The 24,859-nt window shown below is 35.2% G+C and overlaps 1 protein-coding gene across 1 annotated transcript in view; it reads right to left on the reverse strand.

The window, feature by feature from the left end:
- Positions 1-691: 691 nt before the first annotated feature.
- The window catches only part of LOC127831275 (zinc finger CCCH-type antiviral protein 1-like), a 33,327-nt gene continuing 9,159 nt past the window's right edge, over positions 692-24,859 (reverse strand). Inside the window, exons 4-13 of the mRNA XM_052356252.1 lie at positions 24,220-24,280; positions 22,573-22,745; positions 22,208-22,318; positions 21,608-21,662; positions 17,573-17,740; positions 17,105-17,229; positions 9,959-10,131; positions 6,581-6,752; positions 6,051-6,276; positions 692-819 (exon numbers count right to left, since the gene is read on the reverse strand). Coding sequence (XP_052212212.1) covers positions 692-819; positions 6,051-6,276; positions 6,581-6,752; positions 9,959-10,131; positions 17,105-17,229; positions 17,573-17,740; positions 21,608-21,662; positions 22,208-22,318; positions 22,573-22,745; positions 24,220-24,280 — 1,392 coding nt within the window. The remainder of the gene's footprint in view (positions 820-6,050; positions 6,277-6,580; positions 6,753-9,958; positions 10,132-17,104; positions 17,230-17,572; positions 17,741-21,607; positions 21,663-22,207; positions 22,319-22,572; positions 22,746-24,219; positions 24,281-24,859) is intronic.

The raw sequence follows: 24,859 nt of genomic DNA on the forward strand, positions 1-24,859 counted from the left end.
GGTTAAGCCCTTATTTCAAGAATCCTAACCATACGAATTCCGATAGGAGTACGACCAGTTATAGAAAGACGGCCTGTTAAAGCCAGAAGTGTAATAGATGAAGAACTTTTAAGAGGAAAAAGTTGTTCTTTCTAATAAGCTTGTCTCGAACAAGGGATCTTGAAGATGAAAAGAAAGGATGCGATCCCTCCAGATCCTTAGCATCTTAGATCTGAGTTCGATAGCTCCCAAGCCATCTACAAGCCTGTGGCAGCCATGCGGTCAAGCTGGTCTGCAATCCTATGTATCAGCCCTCTCTCAGTTGACATTTCTCCAACATGGAATAAACAACTGAGATAATAGTAAAAACAAATGGCATAGAAAGCGAAAGTATGATAATGTCAGAAATCTGATCCGGCAGTTTGGAAAAATCCAAATTGTTAGTCGGGACAGGTACAGGGGACATGTAGCTTTCACCGCCATAAAGCGGTTCAGGCTAAGTCATGTCCTAAGGGACTATCAATGAAGATGGAGCAGGATTATTGTTGATTCTAGTAACTTGAAAACATGCACTGTCGTAGTAGCCATAGAAAAGCAGAAGTCGACACGAAACGTCGTCTTGCTAATCCTGCTAGGCTCACGTTTGTGGCCCAACTGTTCCGTGACAGTGACTTCAAAGCCGACAGGTAACAGCGGGTTAAAAATTCATCCCTTAGGGTCTCGAACATAAATTATAGACCTGATTAATAGTGGTCAAATAGTACTGTTCGGCCTTAATGTTAGACTCCGAGCCCGCTCCAGCCGAACCATCTGCAAGATCAGTGGTCTCTATGTAGCCGGCTGAGATAGAAGTAGGAATACCAGATTGAGGTTTTTCATAATCTTCTAGCATTAGTGGTTCATTATCTCACACCAGAATGGATTAGCCAAGTCAGCGGAGATGACTTGGAAACCAAAGGTCGCCAGTAGAACACCAGTATTGAAAGCACAAAGTGTCGTGGAGACTGTTGAATCCATAAAATAGTGGATTCGATGGAGTCAAAACTAGGGGTATACAACTAGGTAACGTAGAAGATACCAATGGGGCTACATAATATGACTTATGAAAGCACAGGGTAATACCCGGTGATTGGAAACTGGTGACCAAACCGGACCGGTCAATGACCGGTGACTGTTGCCCGGTGAACGGACCAGTCATAATATGACCGGTAACGTTACAGGTTAAAGATTGAAATATGGTGGAATCAATATGGTCTGACATCAATGTCGAGAACTGCTCGGAAAAGAAGAGCGTGCCAAATATCCCATATGATGGTGATGAGACATCGTTAAAGCAGACGACGATGAGTCATTAGATGACGAAGAATAGGAGGAAGAATAGTCCGATGATGAAGAACGATTTCTTCCTCTGACCGGTGACCAGTGATATAACCGATTACCGGTGCTATGACCGATCAATCACCGGTGACCGGTGCCCAGTTACCGGTGACCGGACCGGTCATAATATAACTGCGTCAGAATGGAAATATCTGGTGAAGAAGAGTGACCATCCACGAAGTCATCAAACTGATAATGTAAACCGGAAATCAACGGTAGATTATCAGTATTGATAGGCACAAAGTGTCCAGAATAATTCTGAATCCATAATGTATTAGGATTCGATAGTATAGCAACAGGGGGTACACGACTATTCAACATAGAAGATACCCGTGGTGCTGACAATGTAGTTCTAGTGGCGAGAAGAACAACTTATCCCGAAGCCTGAAAGTTAAGCAAACCAGCGTTCGTAGACAAATCAGGCTCGGTGACTGCAACACGTGTGGATGCCATATGGAAACCAACACACGTGAAATGGAGACATGAGGAATAAAATGGGAACCATCGCTATGACCAGTAGGTACGTGAACGCCTACTTGAGGTCCGAGTTCTATCCTGTTGTATCTATGGTGGCAGCTCGCTGACGATGATGAGTCTTTCGACGAAGAAGAAGAAAAACAGTCCGATGATGATGAACGACCGCTTCTTCTGACCGGTGACCGGACCGGTCAATGGCCAGTGACCAGTGACCGGACCGGTCAATGACCGGTGACCGGCCGGTCATATCATGACTGGTGACCGGACCGGTCATACCATGACCATTGACCGGACCGGTCATACCATGACCGGTGACCGGACCGGTCATATCATGACCGGTGACCGAACCGGTCCCCGGTGAACGGTGTCATGGACCGGTGACCGGACCGGTCATATCATAATTGGTGACCGAACTGGTCATAACATGACCGGTAACCGATGACCGGACCGATACCCGGTGACCGGTGCCATGGACCGGTGACCGGACCGGTCCATGGGCACCGGTGACCGGTGCCATGGACCGGTGACCGAACCGGTCCCCGGATGACCGATGACCGGTGACGTACCGGTCATATCATGACCAGTGTTGGTACCGGAAAAAGACCGAAGTATGGCGGCTGCCATATGGTCAGACATTGATCGTTGAATCTCATTGCAGCTCCATGATCAATTTCCTCGGGCAAAGACGGGCGTAAGGTATGCGCCATATGGTCTGACGTCGACCGATTGATAGCATTAGCCCGTTTCGGTCAACGTCTTGCCCGGATGGCCACCGATCAATGTATGGCGGGAGCCATATGATCTGATGTCGACCGACTGACAGTATTAAGCCTGTTTCGGTCAACATCTTGGCCGATGTCCGTTGTAAACAACATCTTCTAAAGTCTTGTTGTAGTCGATATATGAAAAAGAATAACAAAACATATTCGACAATAAAAACTGGCCAAAGACCAGATTATCGTCGGCACATTAAATCATAATTTAACCATAATGAAATAATTAACCTTTTCTCAGTTATGTTGTAAACGAGAAAGTCACTTGTACGTATAACATCACTGCCGTAGATCATAAATTTAACAAAAGTTTAATTCAACAATAAAATGACCATCAAGTAGATTGTCATATGGAGCGTAAAAATCGTTATTCTACACAATAACAATTGATAAACACTCTGTCAATGTATAAGAAGAACACGCTTTGCACGTTCTCGCTATGTAGTAGAAGAACACGTTTTGCACCCAGCATGGTAGAAATAAGGCATTGTTCAATAAAAGCAAGCATGACATACTTTTAAAAATCAAACAAAAGTCCATTATTTCCACATGAAATAATCCGAATGAATAGGAGAAAGATAAATAACACAATTTATCTATTCAAAACCCCAATCAACCAAGTAAAATAAATCGAAAAACAAATTCAATTCAGAGCCATGAAAAATGGCATGTCTACACCTGGTCGATCCGGAAAGAAGATTGGAGTTGGTTACTGTTTTTTGCCTTGGTTGCATTGCACTATGTTTAACCTAGTTTATATTTCAGTATGGATGTGGCCGGTTCCCAGCTTTATTATTTTCCGGATGAGTTAACCCCCTTGGAAAGGAGTAAGCTAAGAGATAGCAGGTAACGTATTTATGACATTAAAATGGAGATTACCTCTTCAAAATGCTTTATTTCCACAGTTTTAAGCTCTTACTTCAAACATGATAATCAAACCATCAATTTAAAATTTTAGAACTGGATTCGGGACAAACATTTTTTTTCTCCATTTCAAATTAAACCAAGTGCCGGCTGTACAATAAGCCAACAAGAGATATGTTCGTCAGAAACACAATGCCCCCTACTTCGCCGCTTTGAAATAAAACTTCTATTTATTTGGCAGGTATAGACATCATCTCCCTTCAAAGCGTATTACTTCCCTTTGATTTTGTCCAATCCAACCGGTCGGGGGGTCTGTGGACAGTCAAACATGACAAAGTCAGACATAACTGACAACCAAGGCCTGTGGTTTATCAAAGAGATCATAGCCAGAGTTCATCATGTATCTATGGACATAAGTCCACAGGTTTGTAATGAAACCTACCATTCACAAATTAGTACAGGAAAGAAATAATAATTATATTATTTAAAAAACCTTTAACAAATCAATCATTTGAGTTATAAATAATCAAAATAAAAAATCTGTACAGTAACTGTGAAAAGAACTTAAATTGTTGGTAAGGAAATATATAATCTGAGATTTATAATTATATAAATTACTTCCCTTGAAAATAATTGTATCTAACAAATCTTTATTTTTAGTAGCAAATAATTAAAAGCCACTACCGTGACTGTAGATTCACCTCTCAAAATGTGCAGCTCAATGAGATACACACGCATGCCAAATATCAAGTTGCTATGTTCAATATTAAATAATTATCTCCCTTTAAAGCTTATTATTACCCTTGGATTTGTATTTTTGACCGTAGACCTTGAAGGATGACCTTGACCTTGACCTTTTACCATGATGTATTTGTCAGAAACACCATGCCGCCTACTGCGCCGCTTTAATTTATTTAACAAAAATATATAATTTGGCATGTCAGATATGTCCATTTAAAGCTTATTACTTCCCTTTGATTTGTTTTTTCGACCCCCGTGACCTAGTTTTTGACCCGGCATATCCCCTATTCGAACTTGACCTAGATATTGTCTAGATACAACTTCTGACAAAGTTTCGTACATATCGGATGAAAACTATTTATATTAGAGAGCGGACACGAAAATTGTGACAGAAGGCCTGACAGACGCACAGTGCGAAAACTATATACCCCCTTTTCTTCGAAAGGGGGCATAAAAAGCGCTGTCAATATTTAATTTAATCTACATCTAATAATTTGAAGTGAGATATGCCACTTAATATTTCCCATATAAGTGTTTTAAATTGTAATTATGATCTTCTTGCATACAATCACATATGTTTCAAGGACTTTCTAGGAAGATCAACTGCATGGTACTGAATGGGTTGTTTAATTAATAAATTGTCGGAAAAATATCTCTGTAACAGTTTGCAAGGGTTTACAGTGGTGTTTTCTTACAGTTCAAATGCCTTAAAAAGTAGATCGACATAGATATTTTATTATTTTTACATTATGATCTTCTTGCATACAATCACATATGTTTCAAGGACTTTCTAGGAAGATCAACTGCATGGTACTGAATGGGTTGTTTAATTAATAAATTGTCGGAAAAATATCTCTGTAACAGTTTGCAAGGGTTCACAGTGGAGTTTTCTTACAGTTCAAATGCCTTAAAAGTAGATCGACATAGATATTTTATTATTTTTACATTATGATCTTCTTGCATACAATCACATATGTTTCAAGGACTTTCTAGGAAGATCAACTGCATGGTACTGAATGGGTTGTTTAATTTATATATTGTCGGAAAAATATCTCTGTAACAGTTTGCAAGGGTTCACAGTGGAGTTTTCTTACAGTTCAAATGCCTAAAAAAGTAGATCGACATAGATATTTTATTATTTTTACATATATTATATCCATCAGGAATGGAAATGTATTATAGTTGACCTCGAACATCCACATAGGAGCACAAGAATTATACACAATACCATGATCTTTGGTCAACATTGGGACAATAATTAATAAACAAAGACATGCGTCCATAAGGAACAGATGCCTCCTTATTCCACTTTTACTTGAAAGAAAATTCCGAAATGAGTCCAATGACCGTTATTAAAAAAAAAACAATGGACTGGATCGCGATGTCAATCTGTAAGTCATATAGGTAGGCTCACACATAAAACAAATCGTATTTATATACACATGTTAAGGAAAAATTCCAAAACACTTTTATTATAGTGCCATTTCTAAGCTAAAGGCCCGTCACTACGCAAAAATTATACACCTGAACAAATTTCGAAGTTTATCTTCATGTCATGAAGAAAAAAGGTCCGGAAATGGAATCCTTATAGGACGGACAGACGGACGGACGGACAGTGCGAGTGATACATGAAAACACTACTTGGAGAATAAAAATGTTTTATAACTTCTAAAAATGTACACGGAGGGATACAAACACCCTCCCAACAACGGGCCTATACAAAGCCTCTTCGGGAGCATAAAAAAGAAAATCAATGTTAGACAATTCCTATTTAAAACTTTTGTTTGCACAAAGTCAATTTCAAACATATTGATGTATCTTAAGAGTGCACTTACAAACTTTTTTCTTGCTTTCTCCTCATTTCAAATTCTCTCTTATCAACAAATTCTGGCCGTCGCCTGATTGCTCTCTTTATTTTATAATGGAGGTTACACTGCACCATTTCTTGGAAATTAAGAACATAGTCATGTCCGGCCGTGATAAACTCCAGTTGGCCCTCTGGGTTGTTGATGAAGGCTTGCTCTATCTCATTGCTACAAAGCGATGTTTTATATCCATGGTCGTCCTGTATAAATATAGAACGAAACACATTCATAATTCATTCATTGTAAGAAGCACATAAAATTACATTATATATATATATATTAACTGTTTCATTTAAGTGGTTTCTATTGAATAATATTGTGCGCAGTAAATATATAATAACATTCAAAACCATATATTCTTAAAACTGCAAGTATCATAACTCAGAATGGCACTTGTTAACAATCGCCAAGCACTTTTACATCGTCCCTAATCTATTAAAAAATCTTAAGTAAAGTAACGTCTAGTACATTCTCCTCACAGTTCATTTCAATTATAGCACCTACATCGCCATATTTTGACCAAGACCCAACTTGATTCTTCCAGTACCAGATCCACTTTGTTGCTAATGGCTGCGTATCCATGACAACGGAAGTATTCGTTGACAACCGATGGAACACAAGAACATGGTCACCTAAGGTGGTCATTGTCAAAAAATCCAGCTTAACGAGTCTTCCCCTGAATAAAATATAAAATAACATGATATTTGTTTCTTAAAAGTAAGACATGTTCATCTGCAACGTGAAACGATTTAAACATGGATAATATATACATATACGAAGTAGAGTATCATCAAGGTAGAGAAATAAACCAAGCTTCTAGAGTAGTCACTTGTGTTTTCTAGGATTTTACCCGGTGACCTAGTTTCTTTTTATGCACGGTTAAATTTCAATCGCGTGGATTTTAATCAATTACAGAGCTTCATAGCTGTGTTAATTTTGCTATTGTTAGACCCGCCGAATACCGGGCCTAACTCCTTGACGGGTGGCTACCCTTTTTCATGGAATGTACCCCTAACGATCCACTTCATCTCAACAATTAAAGATGATTATGCTTGTAAAGATCGTTGATTTCAACAATCGCAACGATATTGTTTACCGGAAAAAAACGCGATGCGAAAGTTTAATTGACGAGAATTCCTCCATGAGTGGTACCTCCGTCGCCGAAGACATCAGTCTTAAATATTGGTTCGCGAACATAGTCGGACTTTCACAAATTAACGATGTTATGCACACATGTCAATAATCTTAGGTGGCGGACTATGAGTTAATTAAATTAAGATTCTCTGCGAAAATGACAAATAACAATGGAATTAACCACCGACAACAAACAATTAGTAGGCATTAACGAGTGGGATTTTGTCTAAGTGCAAACAGCAGATACGTAATAGAAATTTACATAGTTAATGTGTTTGTAACTGGGAGTGAAGTCAAATTGCAAAGGCAACAAGAGCTGCGTTTGTGAAACACAATTCCTCTTACTGCGACGTGAAGTCCCACAGCAGCTATTTTATAGAATACAAGGACCATAACTTAGCCAAAAATCAATGGACCAAAACAAAACTTCATTCAATATATGAGAGCGTTGTGTTAACAACTCCAGGAAAAGGTTATAATACAGAACATTTCAAAGTCCAATTCACATAACTTCGATCAAAATTAAGATCAAAAGTCCGGAACGAATATTTCACGTCGTCTGTAGGTACATCAACATACCAAAAATGAGATAATTATTTGAAAGCGTTGCGTAAAACAAACACTACGGAAAACGGTTATTATAGAAAAAATTCTAAGTCAAAGGTCCTTAACATCAATGGACCGGAGCACATTTCTCACTTCATCTGTAGGTCATGTAGTTAGGCTCACATACAAAAAATCAGCTCAATACCTGAAAGCGTTGCATTAAAAAACTCAAGACAACAGTTATTAATTGTTGAAAATTCCAAGACCCATAACTGCGCAAAAATTCTATGGCCAGAAGGCATTTCCAATGTCGGCCATGTATGTAAACTCACATAGCAAAACTCAGCACAATATATGATAGCGTTGCGTAAACTAATACGGAAAACGGTTATGATATAGAATAATTATATATCCACTTCTGTCTCAAAACTCTATAAATATAAGCCCCTGACTTGAATAATATCCCTTTAAAAATATGTCTTTCCTTGTCAAAAAATAGACCTTGTACCTGCCAAATAGAAAATTAAAATGCTCACTCTTTAAAGCTTACTTCTTACCATGACAAAGCATAAACTTGGTAAAAGGCTCGTACCTTCGTCAGAAATTAACAGACTAGAACGAATTTTACACTTCATCTGTAGATCATGTAGGTCGACTTACATACCAAAAATCAGTTCAACGTCTTAAAGCGTTGCGTAAAAAAACTCCGGAAAACGAAAAGCCGGACGGACGGACAGTCGGACGGACGGACGGGCGGAAACTGCGACTGGAATATGCAACCCTATCGGGAGCATAAAACATTTTGAAAGATTATTGTTGTTGAACGGAAAAATACAAACAAAATACAAACATGTTTAAATGCATATGTTAGTGGATCTGTGTAAAGTTAGAATCATTACATATTCTGCTTTATTACGGTTGTCAACAAGTACAGTTTATAGTTGAAGCATAGAAGTAAAATAGATGATACTTAACGGTAAATATATTTAAAATAGTTATAATCTCAGTTGAATACATCAATGACACAACATTTACCCATAAGAGTGTATGTCAAATAATCATTCTGACCAAGTGTCGTAAATATTGAGTCATAAATTTGGCCTTCATTGTTACCCATATTCAAACTCATCATAACATTCTGCCCATATTTAAATTACTTTTTTAGGAAAAATAAGTGTAGACAAGCTAATAATTATTTTTCTAAGATTTGACCTGCTGAGCTATTATTTAGGTCATAATATACTAAATAGTTTCCCCATATAATTCAATGTAAAAGCGACAACTTTGAGCGAAAATAAATGCAAAATTTTGCACATAGAGACCCCCATAACCATACCTTTTCTTAAAGGCCATTCTAAGCGGAATTGATTTATGCAATAAAAAAAGATAGGTCATGTTCAATCCAAGAAAGAACTTGACACGAATCAAAATCGACTGTTTTTGCAACTTTTTTTGGCCGTGTCTTAGTGGAATGTAACCTTTTTCAGTGCAAGGCTTTACTTTAGTCTCCAAGTTTATCATATTTCAGGGATTCGGTCGTGAACACCAATTAATGTCCTACCATTACTCCGAAAGATAAAATCCGAGCAATAGTTTTAAGTGCAAAACATGCCTTCTAGTCAACTATGATATTTTTTTAGAGAGTAAAGCCCTACATGAAACGATTATTTAGTATATTGTAACCTTTAGACGCTCATAACCAGGATTCAAACTCGGCACAGATATTGTCGAGATATATGTTCTGAGCAAGTGTCATTAATATTCATGCATGCTTGATCCATTAATGTGGCCAATATAGTGCTTTGTAATGATTTGTGTACGCATATGACCCAGGCTCAAACTTATTCTTAATAATATACAGATATACATTATGACTGAAGTGTCATATAGAACAGTATGGCCTCCATATTTCTATCGAGCTAAAATTTGACGACACATGACACACGGCGATTGAAATAGATTGACCAATTAGCACTTGGAGCTAAGATTAATCTAAACGATAGAACTTTTTTATCACTTAAAAGGATTGACACACAGATATAAAGCATGATTATCATAATCATAAGGAAAATTCGTTTCAATCACAACAAACATAACAAACATTACGGCATTGAAATATAAAAAGATGGAACTAAAATCAACCACACCTATTGAAGGAGTAAACTTAAAGAGATGTTTACGAAATTATCCAAACAATCATACCTGACTGTTAGAAAATAGTCCTCTTCAGATGGGTTGCAGTACTTATCCTCCATCAGCAAATTTTCGTCTGGCTGAACTTCTCGCCAGTCGTCCGAACCCATCGGTTTGTACATCCATTGGTATGGCATCTTACAGTGGTAGTTAAAACATTGGAAACCGTATGAACATTTGCCCTGCAAAGGTAAGGGAACAGGAAACTAAGACAAAGCGCATAACACATTCAGTGCACTGAACAGTTTGCCATTATTTTAAGTCAGAAATGTGCAAAACGCACTGACATCGTTTTGAGTTCACTTGTATTTGGAATAGAATTAACAAACGGACCAAATGCCCTAAGGCGCTCATCTGAGATCAAAACAACTAAACTATTATTATGAATAATTTTTTTATCATTTAAACACATGTTAAGAAACCTGCCAGCAACATTTCCACCAACAAAAGCAATGTGTATCAAACTAGAACCACTTTTGAACTCAACAGAGGCATCTTTAGAAAAAATATTCTGATTAAGCTGCATTTAGATTATGTTACTTGTAGAGTGGTCACAATGTTTCACTGTAGCCGTATAAGAACACCGTCCCGAAAATAATGGCAATGGATCAGAACTATTTTCAATCTTTCCATAGATGTCATTACAACAAACATTCTGAGCATGTTTCGTGATGACTTGACAATAAATATAACTACTAAAATGTTCACACGTTTTCAATTAAGCCTTGTAAGAAAAAAATGCCATTTTAATACATAAAAAAATATACTAATATAGTTTTCAAAAGATTTTTTTTTTATTTGACATAAAAAGCTAGTTTTTTTCATCCCGTTTAAAACTCAAAAAAGATATCATTGTAATTAATTTTCTAACACGATTTCAAAGACTAGGAAAGAGTTTATCCGAATGAGAGAAAATTCACTTGGCATTCAAACACAAAACCAACAATATTTTGCAGATTGGACTATTTTTTAATATCTGAGTCACTCTGCAATATTATTAATACATGCAACATAAAACCAGGATTTATGACCGACCATTCTCTAGTTGAACTTAAACTGCACAATATACAACCTGAAAGGGGCCCAGGATACTTTAAAATTAATAACAGCATCTTATTAGATACACAATACCAAACGCAAATAAAACAGGAAATAACCAATACAGCTCAAAATAACAAAGATGCTAACCCCAACACATTATGGGAAATAATTAAAGGTAATATACGTAACACAACAATACGATACACATCATTTAAACAAAAAGAAACAAAAAAACTTGAAACTGAGACCATGAAAATAATTGAAACACTTGAAAAACAATTGCATGAAACAATTACAAATGATACCAAAGCCATTGAAGATGAAATAACATCAAACAAACAAGTATTAGAAGGAATCTATCATACACAACTCAATGGAATATTACTACGAGCGCGTGCACAGCATGTTGAACACAATGAAAAAAACACAAAATACTTCGCAAACATCGAAAAACGTAGAGGTGAACAAAAAACTGTACACAAATTAGTAGTTAATGGCAAAGATATAACAAACAGAACACAACTACTAGAGAAACAACGTTTATTTTTCGAAACCCTCTATAAACGAAAACATATTGAAACTAACACCCTTTTTAAAAATACACATCATGCTTTAAAACAAGAGGAAAAAATATTGTGTGACGGATTACTTAATGAATATGAATGTGGACTAGCACTTAAAGAAATGCAAAATAACAAAAGTCCAGGATCTGACGGCATCACAATCGAATTTTATAAAATATTCTGGAACGATATTAAAACACATTTAATTAATTCACTTAACTATTCATTTAACAACGAAAACTTAACTACGCTACAAAAACAAGGTATAATATCACTCATTCCAAAACCTGGAAAAAACTTAGAATCCTTATCAAACTGGCGCCCGATAAGTTTACTGAACAATGATTATAAAATTGCAACAAAAAGTATATCCAACAGAATTAAAAAAATATTACCATCAATCATTTCAAGATCTCAATCTGGCTTCATAAAAGGACGTTACATTGGTGAAAATGTACGTCTGATACAAGAATGCATACATTATTTCAACCAACCAAACAATTCAGGCCTTATTTTCTTTGCAGACTTCGAAAAGGCTTTCGATTCACTAGATCATTCGTTTATGTTCTCTTGTTTAGAAAATATGAATTTTGGTGAAAGTCTAATTAAATGGGTAAAACTATTTTACACCGACATAAACAGCATTATTATTAACAATGGATTTTTTTCAAACAGTTTTAACATCGAACGAGGGGTAAGACAAGGATGCCCACTTTCATCCTCGCTATTTATTATATGCATCGAGTATCTATCACACTATATCCAATCAAATAAACATATAAAAGGAATATCGCTAGAACCTGACGACGAAATTAAACAGTCCTTATTTGCTGACGATGCAACTTATTTTTTAAATGATAATAGTGACTCATTCAATAACCTTATAGAATCGCTAACCCTTTATGGAACGGCATCAGGTCTAAAACTAAACACAAGTAAATGCACTGTGCTACGAGTAGGTAAATTTAAACAAAGTAATATTCAACTTAAAAAAGAAATGAAATTCCACTGGACATCAGATGAAGCAACAACGTTAGGAATAACCTTTACAAACAATGAAAATGAAACAATTCTAAAAAACATATTGCCTAAATTACAAAAATTTAAAAATTGTTTAAAATCATGGCAGCATCGTAAACTTACACTAATTGGAAAAAACACGGTGTTGAAAACGTTTGCACTCCCTAAATTAATTTAAACACTAACAGTCCTCCCAAACCCACCAAATGATATTATTAAAGATATACAATCAGCAATATTTAATTTCATATGGGACGGTAAACCTGATAAAATTAAGCGAACCCAGTTAATTCAATCTGTAGAAAATGGAGGTATCCAATTAACGGACATCGACTCATTCTTGAATGCAATCAAATGCAGCTGGGTTAAAAGATATCTAGATAAAACCAATACAAGTAAATGGAAATTATTCTACCAGAAAATCCTAAAAAAATATGGTGACTCCTTACTTTTTGAATGTAACATCAACAATACCATTTTGCATGAAATTGCAAACGAAAACATATTTCTATCGAGTGTTTTATCAGCATGGACTAATGTTACTCATAATCTAGAAACCCAAATCCCCAGTAAAACTATTTTATGGAACAATAAAGACATAACTTCAAACAATAAGACTTTTTTCTATAAACATTGGTTTGAACAAAACATTAAATATGTCGACCAATTGTACGATTACAGAATAAATGACTTTTATTCTTTTGAGAACATATGTTATATATACGGAATACCTTCAAGCAATTTCCTAATGTATTACACATTAATTAAAAGCATACCCATACATATTAAATCTACAATTAATACAAATAACACACCATGTACCCAAACATCATTCACGGAAAACATACTTGTAAAACAAAACAAAACAAACAAAATATTTTACAAACTACAAATTAAACACCCTGCAGAAAACTCCAAGATTCAAAATAAATGGCAAAACCTGCTTCGAGAACATGAATTTAATTGGAAACAAATATTTATCATGCCATATAAAACAACTATAGATAGCACACTGAGAAATTTTCAATATAAATATGTGCATAGAATCATAGCAACAAATAAATACCTTTTTAAGTGCAACCTATCCAACACAAATTTATGTGATATATGCAGCGAACACATTGAAACAATAGAACACCTGTTCTGGGAGTGCAAACATATTCAAATTCTATGGAACCAGTTAACAACATTTCTAGAGAAACAACAATTAAAATTTAAACTGTCTCTCTTAAATATCAGTTTCGGTGTGAATACTTTTAAAACACCAGAAATTAATAACACTGTGAACCACATTATCATACTCATGAAATATTTTATATTTAGCTTCAAATACAAAAAACAAATACCTACCTTCAACTGTTTTATAAACTATTTAAAATTAAAGATCAAAATTGAAAAAGAAATAGCCCTCAACAACGATAAACTTCATATTTTTGAACAAAAATGGAAACGCATAAACTTTCATAACCCAGTCCAGTTGTCTTCTACCTAACTCTCCGCAAATCATCTCTATGATTGATTATTACATTTAAAAATAACAGCATACACCACAGGCAACCAAACAAAAAAAAACAGTATATCCTAGCATATCATGTATAATATGTGTTTGACATTATAACTGTTGTATTATTGTATTATACCACTTTTGTTCTTGCTTATGCACATATTTACATTGTATGTTTTATATTGAATAAAAAAAAAAAAAAAAAAAAAAAAAAGGAAAGAGTTTATCTTGAGTGTGTATATACGGTTTCACAATAGCAATATACGGAAAAACTGCGCTGCCCTTTGATGGTCATGTGTTTCGATAGACCAGAAACATTTTAGAACTCAGTCGAGAAATCCTTAGTTCAAAAGTTCTGAGAAAGTTTTATGATGTGACAAAATGTGACTCCTGTAAGTGTTCGCAAGTATTTTTGCTTTATATGACCGAATGATCTAGTTTTTGACCACACCGTCACGTTACCCAGCTTCTAACCTTACAACTATGGCAAAATATCATGGCGAACAAGAGATGTGTTTACACAATGCCCCCTATTTCGCCGCTTTGAAGACATATATTTGGCCTTTGACCTTGAAGGATTACCTTGACCTTTCACCACTCAAAATGTGCAGGTCCATGAAATACACATGCAAGCCAAATATCAAGTTGCTATCTTCAATAGTGCAAAAGTTATGACCAAGGTTAATATTTTGAAGCCGCTTTGAAGCCGTATATTTGGCCTTTGACCTTGAAGAATGTCCTTGACCTTGACCTTTCACCACTCAAAATTTGCAGCTCCAAGAGATACACATTCATGCCAAATATCAATTTCTTATCTTCAATATTGCAAAAGTAATACGTTAAAGTTAAACTTTAACCAAGGTCAAAGTTTTAGGACAGAAGGACAGAGAAGCCAAAAACAATATACCCCCGATCATTCTATCCGGGGGCATAAACATGTTTAAATGGAAAATTTCCACTGAGACATTGTCCTTCAAGAGAACACCATTCATGTTGCATGCGAAATGCTGCCATAACATGATAATCATGCACAAAATAAAGTTATGGGGCCGAAACAAACATGTTATTTCACTATATGCACATAATGCCGAGTGGTAAATAAATGAGGCCTTAAGTTTGTGCACTAGGTGCTAGTTGATAACGCACGACAGATGACGGCAAAGGGTGAAACACGAGCACATATTGCTCAGGTGGGCTCAAAGTTGGGTACCTAGAGTATCCACAAGGTTTTAGCAACACCATATGAGAGAACAAACCTGTAGCGTCCCTTAGCAGCCATGTTATTCAACAGACTTGACCGTGTTCGAACGTGAGTGTTTAAGTGCATGTTTAATGATAATTGCACATAAAAGCCAAGCCGTACAGAAAAAAAGTAATATGTGCTATGAACTCTCTAGAACATGTTAATTGACTGAAAGATTTGGTTTCACTAGAATACAATAAACGTAGCCGGAAATAGAAAAACAAACCCAGCTTATAATACTCTTTCTGAAAATGTTTGATTCACAGGATCAATGACTTTAAATGAAGGAAATCTAAACTAACTACGTGTTTGACACAACTGTGCTTTGTATATCGGTCTTGAATTAAGAATAAGTATAAAGAATTGAAACACCAGCTGCTGGAGCAGTATTGCATTCTCATTATATACAATTAGTTGGTCCTTTATTTAAGGCAAGTGACCAATACCCAAAACATTACAAAACAGCACAATACCAAACAACATACACACATAGAAGAATAAAGCTGGGGTCACCGCATTGGAACGGTCAATGCAAATCTATGGGGGTTAAAACCGGTTTTAGAGTGCTCAACCTCACGCTTGGCCCAGCAATATTCATGATACATATAAGTGTAAATACAATTTAACCTCAAAGCATTGCAACTCAAATTAAACAATAATAAAAGGGAATTCGAACGCATTCAATTTAATAACAATTTAATAACTCAATGGTAGGAAGGAGACCAGAGCAACAATCTTACAACTTTTTAAGGAACGATGAACTCAAATTACGAACAAGTGTCAACTACATCCCTTCTTAAGTTTTTAGAAAACGAATTTAGAATATAGCACAATATATTGAATATTTCAGATCATCATCGTGCAAATACAGGAAGAAGCAGCAATAATGGGTGTAAAAGATCCATATTACATAGCTAGGTTGTTTATGTGACTGCTAAAAACAATTAATCAAACAAAAAACGCCCGTCAGAGAGAAAATATTAATCAAGTTTAACGATATAAACCTGATGACCTATGCATGTAGCCAAAAGCAGTGAAAGTGGATCGGATGACGTAAAATGTAGCCATAAAAAACGATACACAACTTTGAACTTTGATATGTTTCTATATCTTTCTCATATAACGCATGACAAATCTTGTGTATTTCTTTAAAAACTGTTCGGCTAATGAGCCCCTTATTGCAGAAACTTGACTTTATGTTTGAATCATTTGAAGGTTGTGCATTAAATTACATTTTAAAAATAAGTTAAGTGTGACCTACGTTTTTTCTCTTAATTTAATATTGTGACCTAGTTTTGACACACAAAAACGGTTCCGATATTGGCCAATATGCTCTGAACAAATTTAATGACGATTTGGCAATAAATGCGGCCTCTAGAATAATCACATGAAAAATGTCAACAGTGCACGACATTTGACAAAACAAGAAGACAGTAAACACATTAAGCTCACTATGAGCTCAAAATATATTCAAAATATATTCATGGTATAAATGTTATATTCAATTAAAATTACACAAACAATACACAATTTCAATAATTAACCGATTTCTTAACACTTTAACTTGACAAATGTTCAGTATAATATAAACTAAGAGACACCTTACAACTTAATTGTGAATTAAAGAAATATAGACTTATTTCTGGGAAATATCTCATGGGTCAGAACTTTCCAACTTTGAATCTGGTAACTAATTCAGGGGTAAAACTTTCATGGTAACAACTTTCAACTAAATTGTGCAGATATATTTTAGGAAAATGAGTTTAAACATGGTGGTAACTTACTACTAAGTTGTGTATGCAGACATATTTCTGAGAAATGTCTTTCACTGGTTCTTGTGAAATTTCTGTTCTGCTTCCGGATCGAAACATGCGCTGAGCTCCTCTGGAAGGACTGACCCCTCGTCTTGCTAAAACAAATATTCTCAGAAATTAAAATCACTTTAATCTTGCGGTTATTCCGACCTTGCTTCATTCCATATAAACGTAGTAATTAATTTCTGGACAGATACTGGTCCAAACTAGTCCAAGAGTTTCGCATAAAAACTTTAACTTGGCCACATCTGGATAAAAATAAGTATAATGATATCATGAATCAGTGCTAAACCTAAAAAAATCACCAAACACTTATTTTGAAACTAATAAAGAAATGATTTTCAAAATGATATGTCCAAACAAATTTCATAGCAAATCCTTAATAATTTTTTAACAATTCCTGAAATAAAATTATACTTTAGACACTTGTTTGCTTACTTTTTGCCACAGTCGTAGTTTCGGGGATTGTGATTTTTATTTGTACTAACTGCTCCGCTATTTGACCTATTTTTTCCTTCAAATCGTTCACCTCACTATCTAAGTGCACGCCTTTTAATGGACCGGTCTTGGGTCGAGCACCGGCATATTGCGTGCCAAATTTTGGACCTGCAAGAAATGAAGACAAGTCAAGTGATAATATTTGTGCAAAGGTTACAATAGAATAACATGTTGCCCCAGATTTTACCAGAGCATGTATAACAAAATACAAAACTTATACAATTAACTTGATTAAAGGTGTAATGGCCGTAAAGACAAGATGAACACATACTTTAAACAAGAGCACCGCCTTGCGGGTGCAGACCGCTCATCTATTTTCTTTTTAAAGGTGAACAGGTGAAAGGACTCTCAATTTCAATCACAAAGGAGGGAGAGGTGGAGTGAAGAGGGGTGTATAGTGTGGGGGTGTGGACATTCATTACATTATCTTCCAAAAATGCGAAAAAAAATGAAAAAAAAAATCGGGGTGGGTGGGGGGGGTGGGGAGGGGTGGGGGGATAATTGGGTGCGATGGTTGAACGGTATTTCAAACATAAAATAATAAAAATAAATATTTGTGTTTTTTAACCGTTTCAAAAAAAAATACAATTGGGGGGTGGGGGTGGGAGGGGTATAGTGTTAGGGTGTGGTGGTAATTTGTGAGATGATCTTAAAATAAAATAGGGGGGGGATTCGGGTGGGGGGAGGGTGGGGGGAGGGGATTCTTGGGCTCGATGGTTGGACGGTATTTCAAACATAAAATAATAAAAATAAATATTTGTGTTTTTTAACCGTTTCAAAAAGAAATTGGGGGGTGGGGTGGGGGGGTATAGTATGAGGGTGTGGTGGTCATTTGTGAGATTATCTTTAAAAAAAAGAAAAAAAAGGTGGGGAGAGGGGGGGGGAGGGCACGGGGGATGGTTTGGGTGGAGTGTATTGTGGTATGTCAGGTAAGAGTAGTTTTGTCAAAGTATCAATCAAATCTTATCATAAATAAAGAAGTTATGACAATTTTAGCAAAATTTAATAATTTGACCTTGAGAGTCAAGGTCATTCAAAAGTCAAGGTAAAATTCAAGGTATAGTAACCTCATGATAGCATGAAAGTATTTGAAGTTTGAAAGCAATAGCCTTGATACTTAAGAAGTAAAGTGGATCGAAACACAAAATTTAACCATATATTCATAGTTACTAAGTCGAAAAAGGGCCATAATTCCGTAAAAATGAAAACCAGAGTTATGCAACTTTTCCTTTTACTGTACTCTTATTATAGTTTGCGAGTGTTCCAAGTATGAAAGCAATATCTATGATACTTCAGGGGTAAAGTGGACCAAAATACAAAACTTAACCAAATGTTCAATTTTCTAAGTATAAAGGGCCCATAATTCCGTCCAAATGCCAGTCAGAGTTACATAACTTTGCCTGCACAGTCCCCTTATGATAGTTAATAAGTGTTGCAAGTATGAAAGCAATAGCTTTGATACTGTAAGAATTAAAGTGGACCTAAACACAAAACTTAACCAAATTTTCAATTTTCTAAGTATAAAAAGGGCACATAAGTCTGTCAAAATGCCAGTCAGAGTTACATTACTTTGCCTGCACAGTCCCCTTATGATAGTTAGTAAGTGTTGCAAGTATGAAAGCAATAGCTATGATACTTAAGGAATAAAATGGACCTAAACACAAAACTTAACCAAAATTTTCAATTTTCTAAGTATAAAAAGGGCACATAATTCTGTCAAAATGCTCGCCAGAGTTATCTAACTTTGCCTGCCCAGTCCCCTCATGATAGTAAGTAAGTGTACCAAGTTTGAATGCAATAGCATTGATACTTTCTGAGAAAAGTGGACCAAAACGCAAAACTTAACCAAAATTTTCAATTTTCTAAGTATAAAAAGGGCACATAATTCTGTCAAAATGCACGCCAGAGTTATCTCACTTTGCCTGCCCAGTCCCCTCATGATAGTAAGTAAGTGTACCAAGTTTGAATGCAATAGCATTGATACTTTCTGAGAAAAGTGGACCTAAACGCAAAACTTAACCGGACGCCGACGCTAACGCCAACGCCGACGCCAAGGTGATGACAATAGCTCATAATTTTTTTCAAAAAATAGATGAGCTAAAAAATATAAGAATGAACATATGCAATTTCAGCATACCTTGAAAGACATAACTCATTTTATTAACAGTTGATGTAAATATGTTTAAATATTATAAACTCAGCTGTAATTATTGTACAATTATTTTATTTGAAACTAAATAAGAAGTCCATGAGTCTTAATGCCCTCACCTGAGACCCGAAGGAACTTAACTACTCAGAGAACGTGGAGTTAAGAATAATAAAAGTACTTTTATATTAGAGGGGCATGAGCCCTAAAGCGCTCATTTAAGTCCCGAACGATCTAAACTATTCTGCTTGGGTGGCCTTCAGAAGAATACAAGTATCATATGAATAAAAATATTTCATTTCAAGTAACATTTTTATGGAAAAAAGAATATATGAACAACTTTTGATAATTAAAAATATTTTTAACACAGAATGTACCTTAGATTAATTTATGGATATAACTCAGGTAGTCATCATCATCATCATCATCATCATCATCATCATCATCATCATCATCATCGAAAACCTTCACCATCAACAAATTTAACTCCAATATCAGAATACAATAGTATCTATTTCTTAAATGGTAGTAAGCATCATCAGTAAAAAGCCACTTTCACCCGAGTTAAAAATTTAACTTTATCCAAACTTGCAAGCTAAAGTAAAACATTTAGCTGCAGCCATATTTTGTTCAGCAATCGGGAACGATTTTTAAACTAAGTTGAAATATCAGTAAAAATAAATGTTTTGGTTAGTTGCATGAAGATGGGCTAAAATGCGACTTCAAGGAGAGTTAACACGCCTTCAATATAGCCATATAAGGAAAACAGACCTGACTTCTGGCGGCTATGTTTCTCAAAAGCCACAAACCTTTTTCGAACGAAGCCCAGAAAACATTTTCTGACAAAGTTTTAAGAAGATTGGACAGAGGCCGTGAATTCTAGATTGTCAACGAAGTTTCATATAGTAATATACGGAAATCTGTCCCGCCCCTGGCTGCCATGTTTTTCGACCTACGTGAACCATGTTCAAACTCTGACATATATCATTACAACAAATTTTCTGACAAAGATTCATGAACATATGACTTATGTCTTAAAAGTTTTAACAATATTTTTCTTTTATTTGACATTTTGATCTTTTTTGGCGTAACATGACCCAGTTTCCAAACCGGCCCGGATACCATTGATATTCATGCAGATCAGCCGATAAATGTGGCAATGCAAATGTTGACAATGCACGACAGACATACGACGATCACAAACACACACCATGAGGATGGTGTGCTCAGTTCAATGAGCTAAACTAAAATGTCAACACTTTCGGTACAAAAGTTTTACATTCAATCACAAAACATGTGATGTTCTTCATGTCAACATTTTTTACGCGCGCTCTTTCTAGCAAAACAAAATAGCTTATGAAAAAAAACACGTGCATTGAAATGTTTAAACCAAACAATGTTTGCGTTATTTAAAACATTTAAACAAAAACACATTTCCAGTGTCATGTTTGAATAAACTACAAATGTTATATTGAATGTTTAAAACTTATATGAAAAATAAATTAACGCTGCCAATACCTTACGGTTGAATGTTTGCAAAATTAAAAAGATGGAACTTGACAAAAATTATTCATTTTGCACGGATGGACGAATTTGTTACTTGTAAATATTGCGGTGGTCATACTTTCCCGCAACAATGCCGCTGCAAAAACAGACCTCCAAAATAATTAGTGATTTCACAGACATTTCCCAGAAATTAGGTAGAATCCTTGTAAGCATCCGTAGCCAGACCAGATTCTACACTATAACGTATAATGGGTATCCCAAAAACCACACAGATGTCTCGAGGTAAATCAGTGAGTCACTATGAGATAAAAGGCAACGCCTACCATGTCCTTGTTGTGATTCCGCCACGTTAATCTTCAACTTGCGGTTCAGAAATATCTGTAACATAGTTCATTTTTATATAACCTATTATGTATTTGAGATTGTATGAATTAATTACCTTATAGTGTCACTTTCGAGTCAATATCATGCAACAAACTGTTTTGAACAGATTTGAACACAACCAGGTTCAATATTGCATACTATGTCGTGATAAATAAGTTTAAACCAATATTGCAAACGTTGTGAGCAAGGTTAAAGTTTTGGGACAGAATTACAGACAGAATGACAGACAGCATGACAGACAGACAGACTGGCCAAAAACAATATACCCCCGATCATACAAGCCGGAAGCATAAAAATAAAATTGCGTGACACATCTAAAATCAATAAAAAAAATCGAGATAGTTGTACAACATGGATATCTTAGACTAGGAAACGAAAGAAATCATTACATGATATACGCATGGCATCGTGGTATTGAATAAGTGGCATTACACTCCCTTCCTATGCATATAATTTATATTGAGTATACTATCGCACAAATAAAACCATTTGAACGTCATTGAAGAAATCGTAGACAATTTTTAAAATGATACGCATACCTCATCATTCATGGCTAGAGCGTCCTTGAGATCTTGCCGTGTCTTAAATTCAACAAGTCCATAACCTCGTGGTCTTCCATCGTCCTCTCTTATTAGTCTTACCCTAAAAACCTAAAAATTTATAATGTTTAAAGATAGGATTACACTTTAAATACTGCGATAGGTCAATTATAGTTAGAAGAAACTCTCACCAAACAAACCGTTAGTTCGAAATTATATATATATATAATCTTAAAACATAACAGTGAACAAAATAAACATACCGGTAACTGGTTAGTGTACTAAAGGTATCAGCTTGGTCGTAAATGAAACATAACTTCTTTAACAAAATAGTAACGTGTATAAATAAAGTGAACAAATCTTACAGAATCGCCAAAGAAATCCTGTACGTCCTCTTCGGTAACCTGGTACGAGAGGTTGCCAATATAGGCGCTGAAAGGCGGGTCTTTCGGGACCTTCTTCATGTCTTCTGGGTCCCTTAATGTCTTGGGAGCTCTTGGCATCGCTCTCATCGGGACAGTGTGTGATGGATCAGTCCCTGAAAGTGTGCCTTATAATAGCGTGAACCAGATTAAAAAAGAAAAATTATGTAAATTAGGTATTTCCATGTTTACTCAAAGATCCCATAAGGAGACTATGGATACCAATAAACATTGCACACTAAACAAATATTCTGGTGGCAAGATCTGGAAAAAAAATATGTGTAAAAGAAGAATGCCTACCTACATACGGACCAAGAGACAGGAGTAAGGCAATACACCCAAGATTCTTTAAACAGAGACATAGTAAAAAGAAATTACTTCTGAAGAGCACATCGTATATATGGTAACGATATATTGTTATGTATACGTGTATGTTGTGAAACTTTGTCGTGTTTCATCATGATTTCAAACTTCCAAATGCATTTTCAAAACGTTTCATGATAATGAAGATGAAATTCTCAATTCCTTATCCGTAGACTCTTACGATATCACTCGAAATCGAGGGTACACATTTTGTAAACATAACATTCAGGACACATTCGAACGGCTTCTAACTTTCGTAATGTCCATGTTGAATATGTTTTAATTAAATCAAATGTCCATCGATTTACTGATATGATGTGAAATCGAGCCAAACAACAGTGTAAAGCAATATAGTGTTTTTGTAATAAACATGTATCCTGTTCAGTCTTAGAACAGGCAATAATGACCTTGGTCCACGTCAGAAGGGGGTCTCATAATTAAACGTAGGTCATTCATAATTAGTATCAAATTCTTTCAAAATATCACATTTTTGATTATTGAATACTTTTATAAAAGATCAAATAGACCGGTTGAATAATTTGCGAGATACATGTAAACTTGTGAAACAACATAATAAATTATATTTCAACACTTTCAGTACAAAGTGTTTATGTTGATTTATAAACGCCCCGAGTACCGTGTGGAAAATGTGTTGTTCTACACGTAAACAATCGTTTGCACATACTGTCAATGAAAACAAAATATTACAATGACAAACAAGATCAATTAAATTGTAAACAAGAATTTGTGTTTACTATTTTTGAAAAACATGTTATAAAAACGCATTTCCAATTTCGTTCATTTGACTAAACAACAAATCGGGTTCTATTTTATGTACAAAACTTAAAAGAATATTTAAAATACGCTAATAACACCTTATACATGTTCGAAAAATTCAAAATGGAAATTAGTAGAAATATTCATTCTGCGCACGGATGGACAAATGTGTTAACTGTAGAGAACCTGACAAATAGTAAAATATGTTAATACATGTATTTTCGGCGGTCATTCCTTCCCGCAACGATGCAAAATGCGTAAAAATAGATCTCCAGGAAATTTAGTGATTCCACAGAATTGTCCCAGACAGTTGGAAGAATCCTTGTAAGCATCCGTAGCAAGATCAGATTGTTACTATATTATTGGTGTACAATGGGCATTCCATAAAACTACACAGATATTTGCAGCAAATTTAGTGACAGCCACTGTAAGATGACAGGAAGAACCTACTATCTCCTCCTTGCTGAGACTCCCCGGCCAAGTCAACCCTGATATTGCGGTTCATAAACATCTGAAACATAGTTCATGTTGATATAAGATTGCATTTAACATTTGAGATTCATTTAAAAATGTATTATTTAAACTATTGTGCTCAGTGTGTCACTTAGGAATCAATATTCTGAAAGATGTCAAGAACACTACCAGGATTCGAATCAAATAGATGACCAACAAATAATTTTTTTTTATTATTCAATATCATACATATAATGTAAAAATGTATATGATCACACAACACAGTGATTGTATAAAGCAATACAGTTCAGACATGTTATACATATACAAGATACGCTCATATATATATATATTAATTTTTTTTTCAAGAGAAAAGAAAAGAACAACAGAGGAATAGTTGTGAAAAATGATGAGTTGTAAAAAGTCGGAAATAAGCATACTGTATTTGTGTGTTTTGTTGTATCTTCACAATGATCTTGTCAGATTGAAAAAAAAAATATATATATATAGACATAAACAAAACTATTTTAGAAAGATAAACTAACATCAGAGTGAAAATGTATATAAGTGGACAAAACATTATGAGAATTTAATCCGATTCCATTTTTGTTCAAAGATTTGTAATGTGTCATTACTG

The sequence above is a fragment of the Dreissena polymorpha genome, chromosome 5 (assembly GCF_020536995.1).
Source record: "Dreissena polymorpha isolate Duluth1 chromosome 5, UMN_Dpol_1.0, whole genome shotgun sequence".
NCBI lineage: Eukaryota > Metazoa > Mollusca > Bivalvia > Myida > Dreissenidae > Dreissena > Dreissena polymorpha.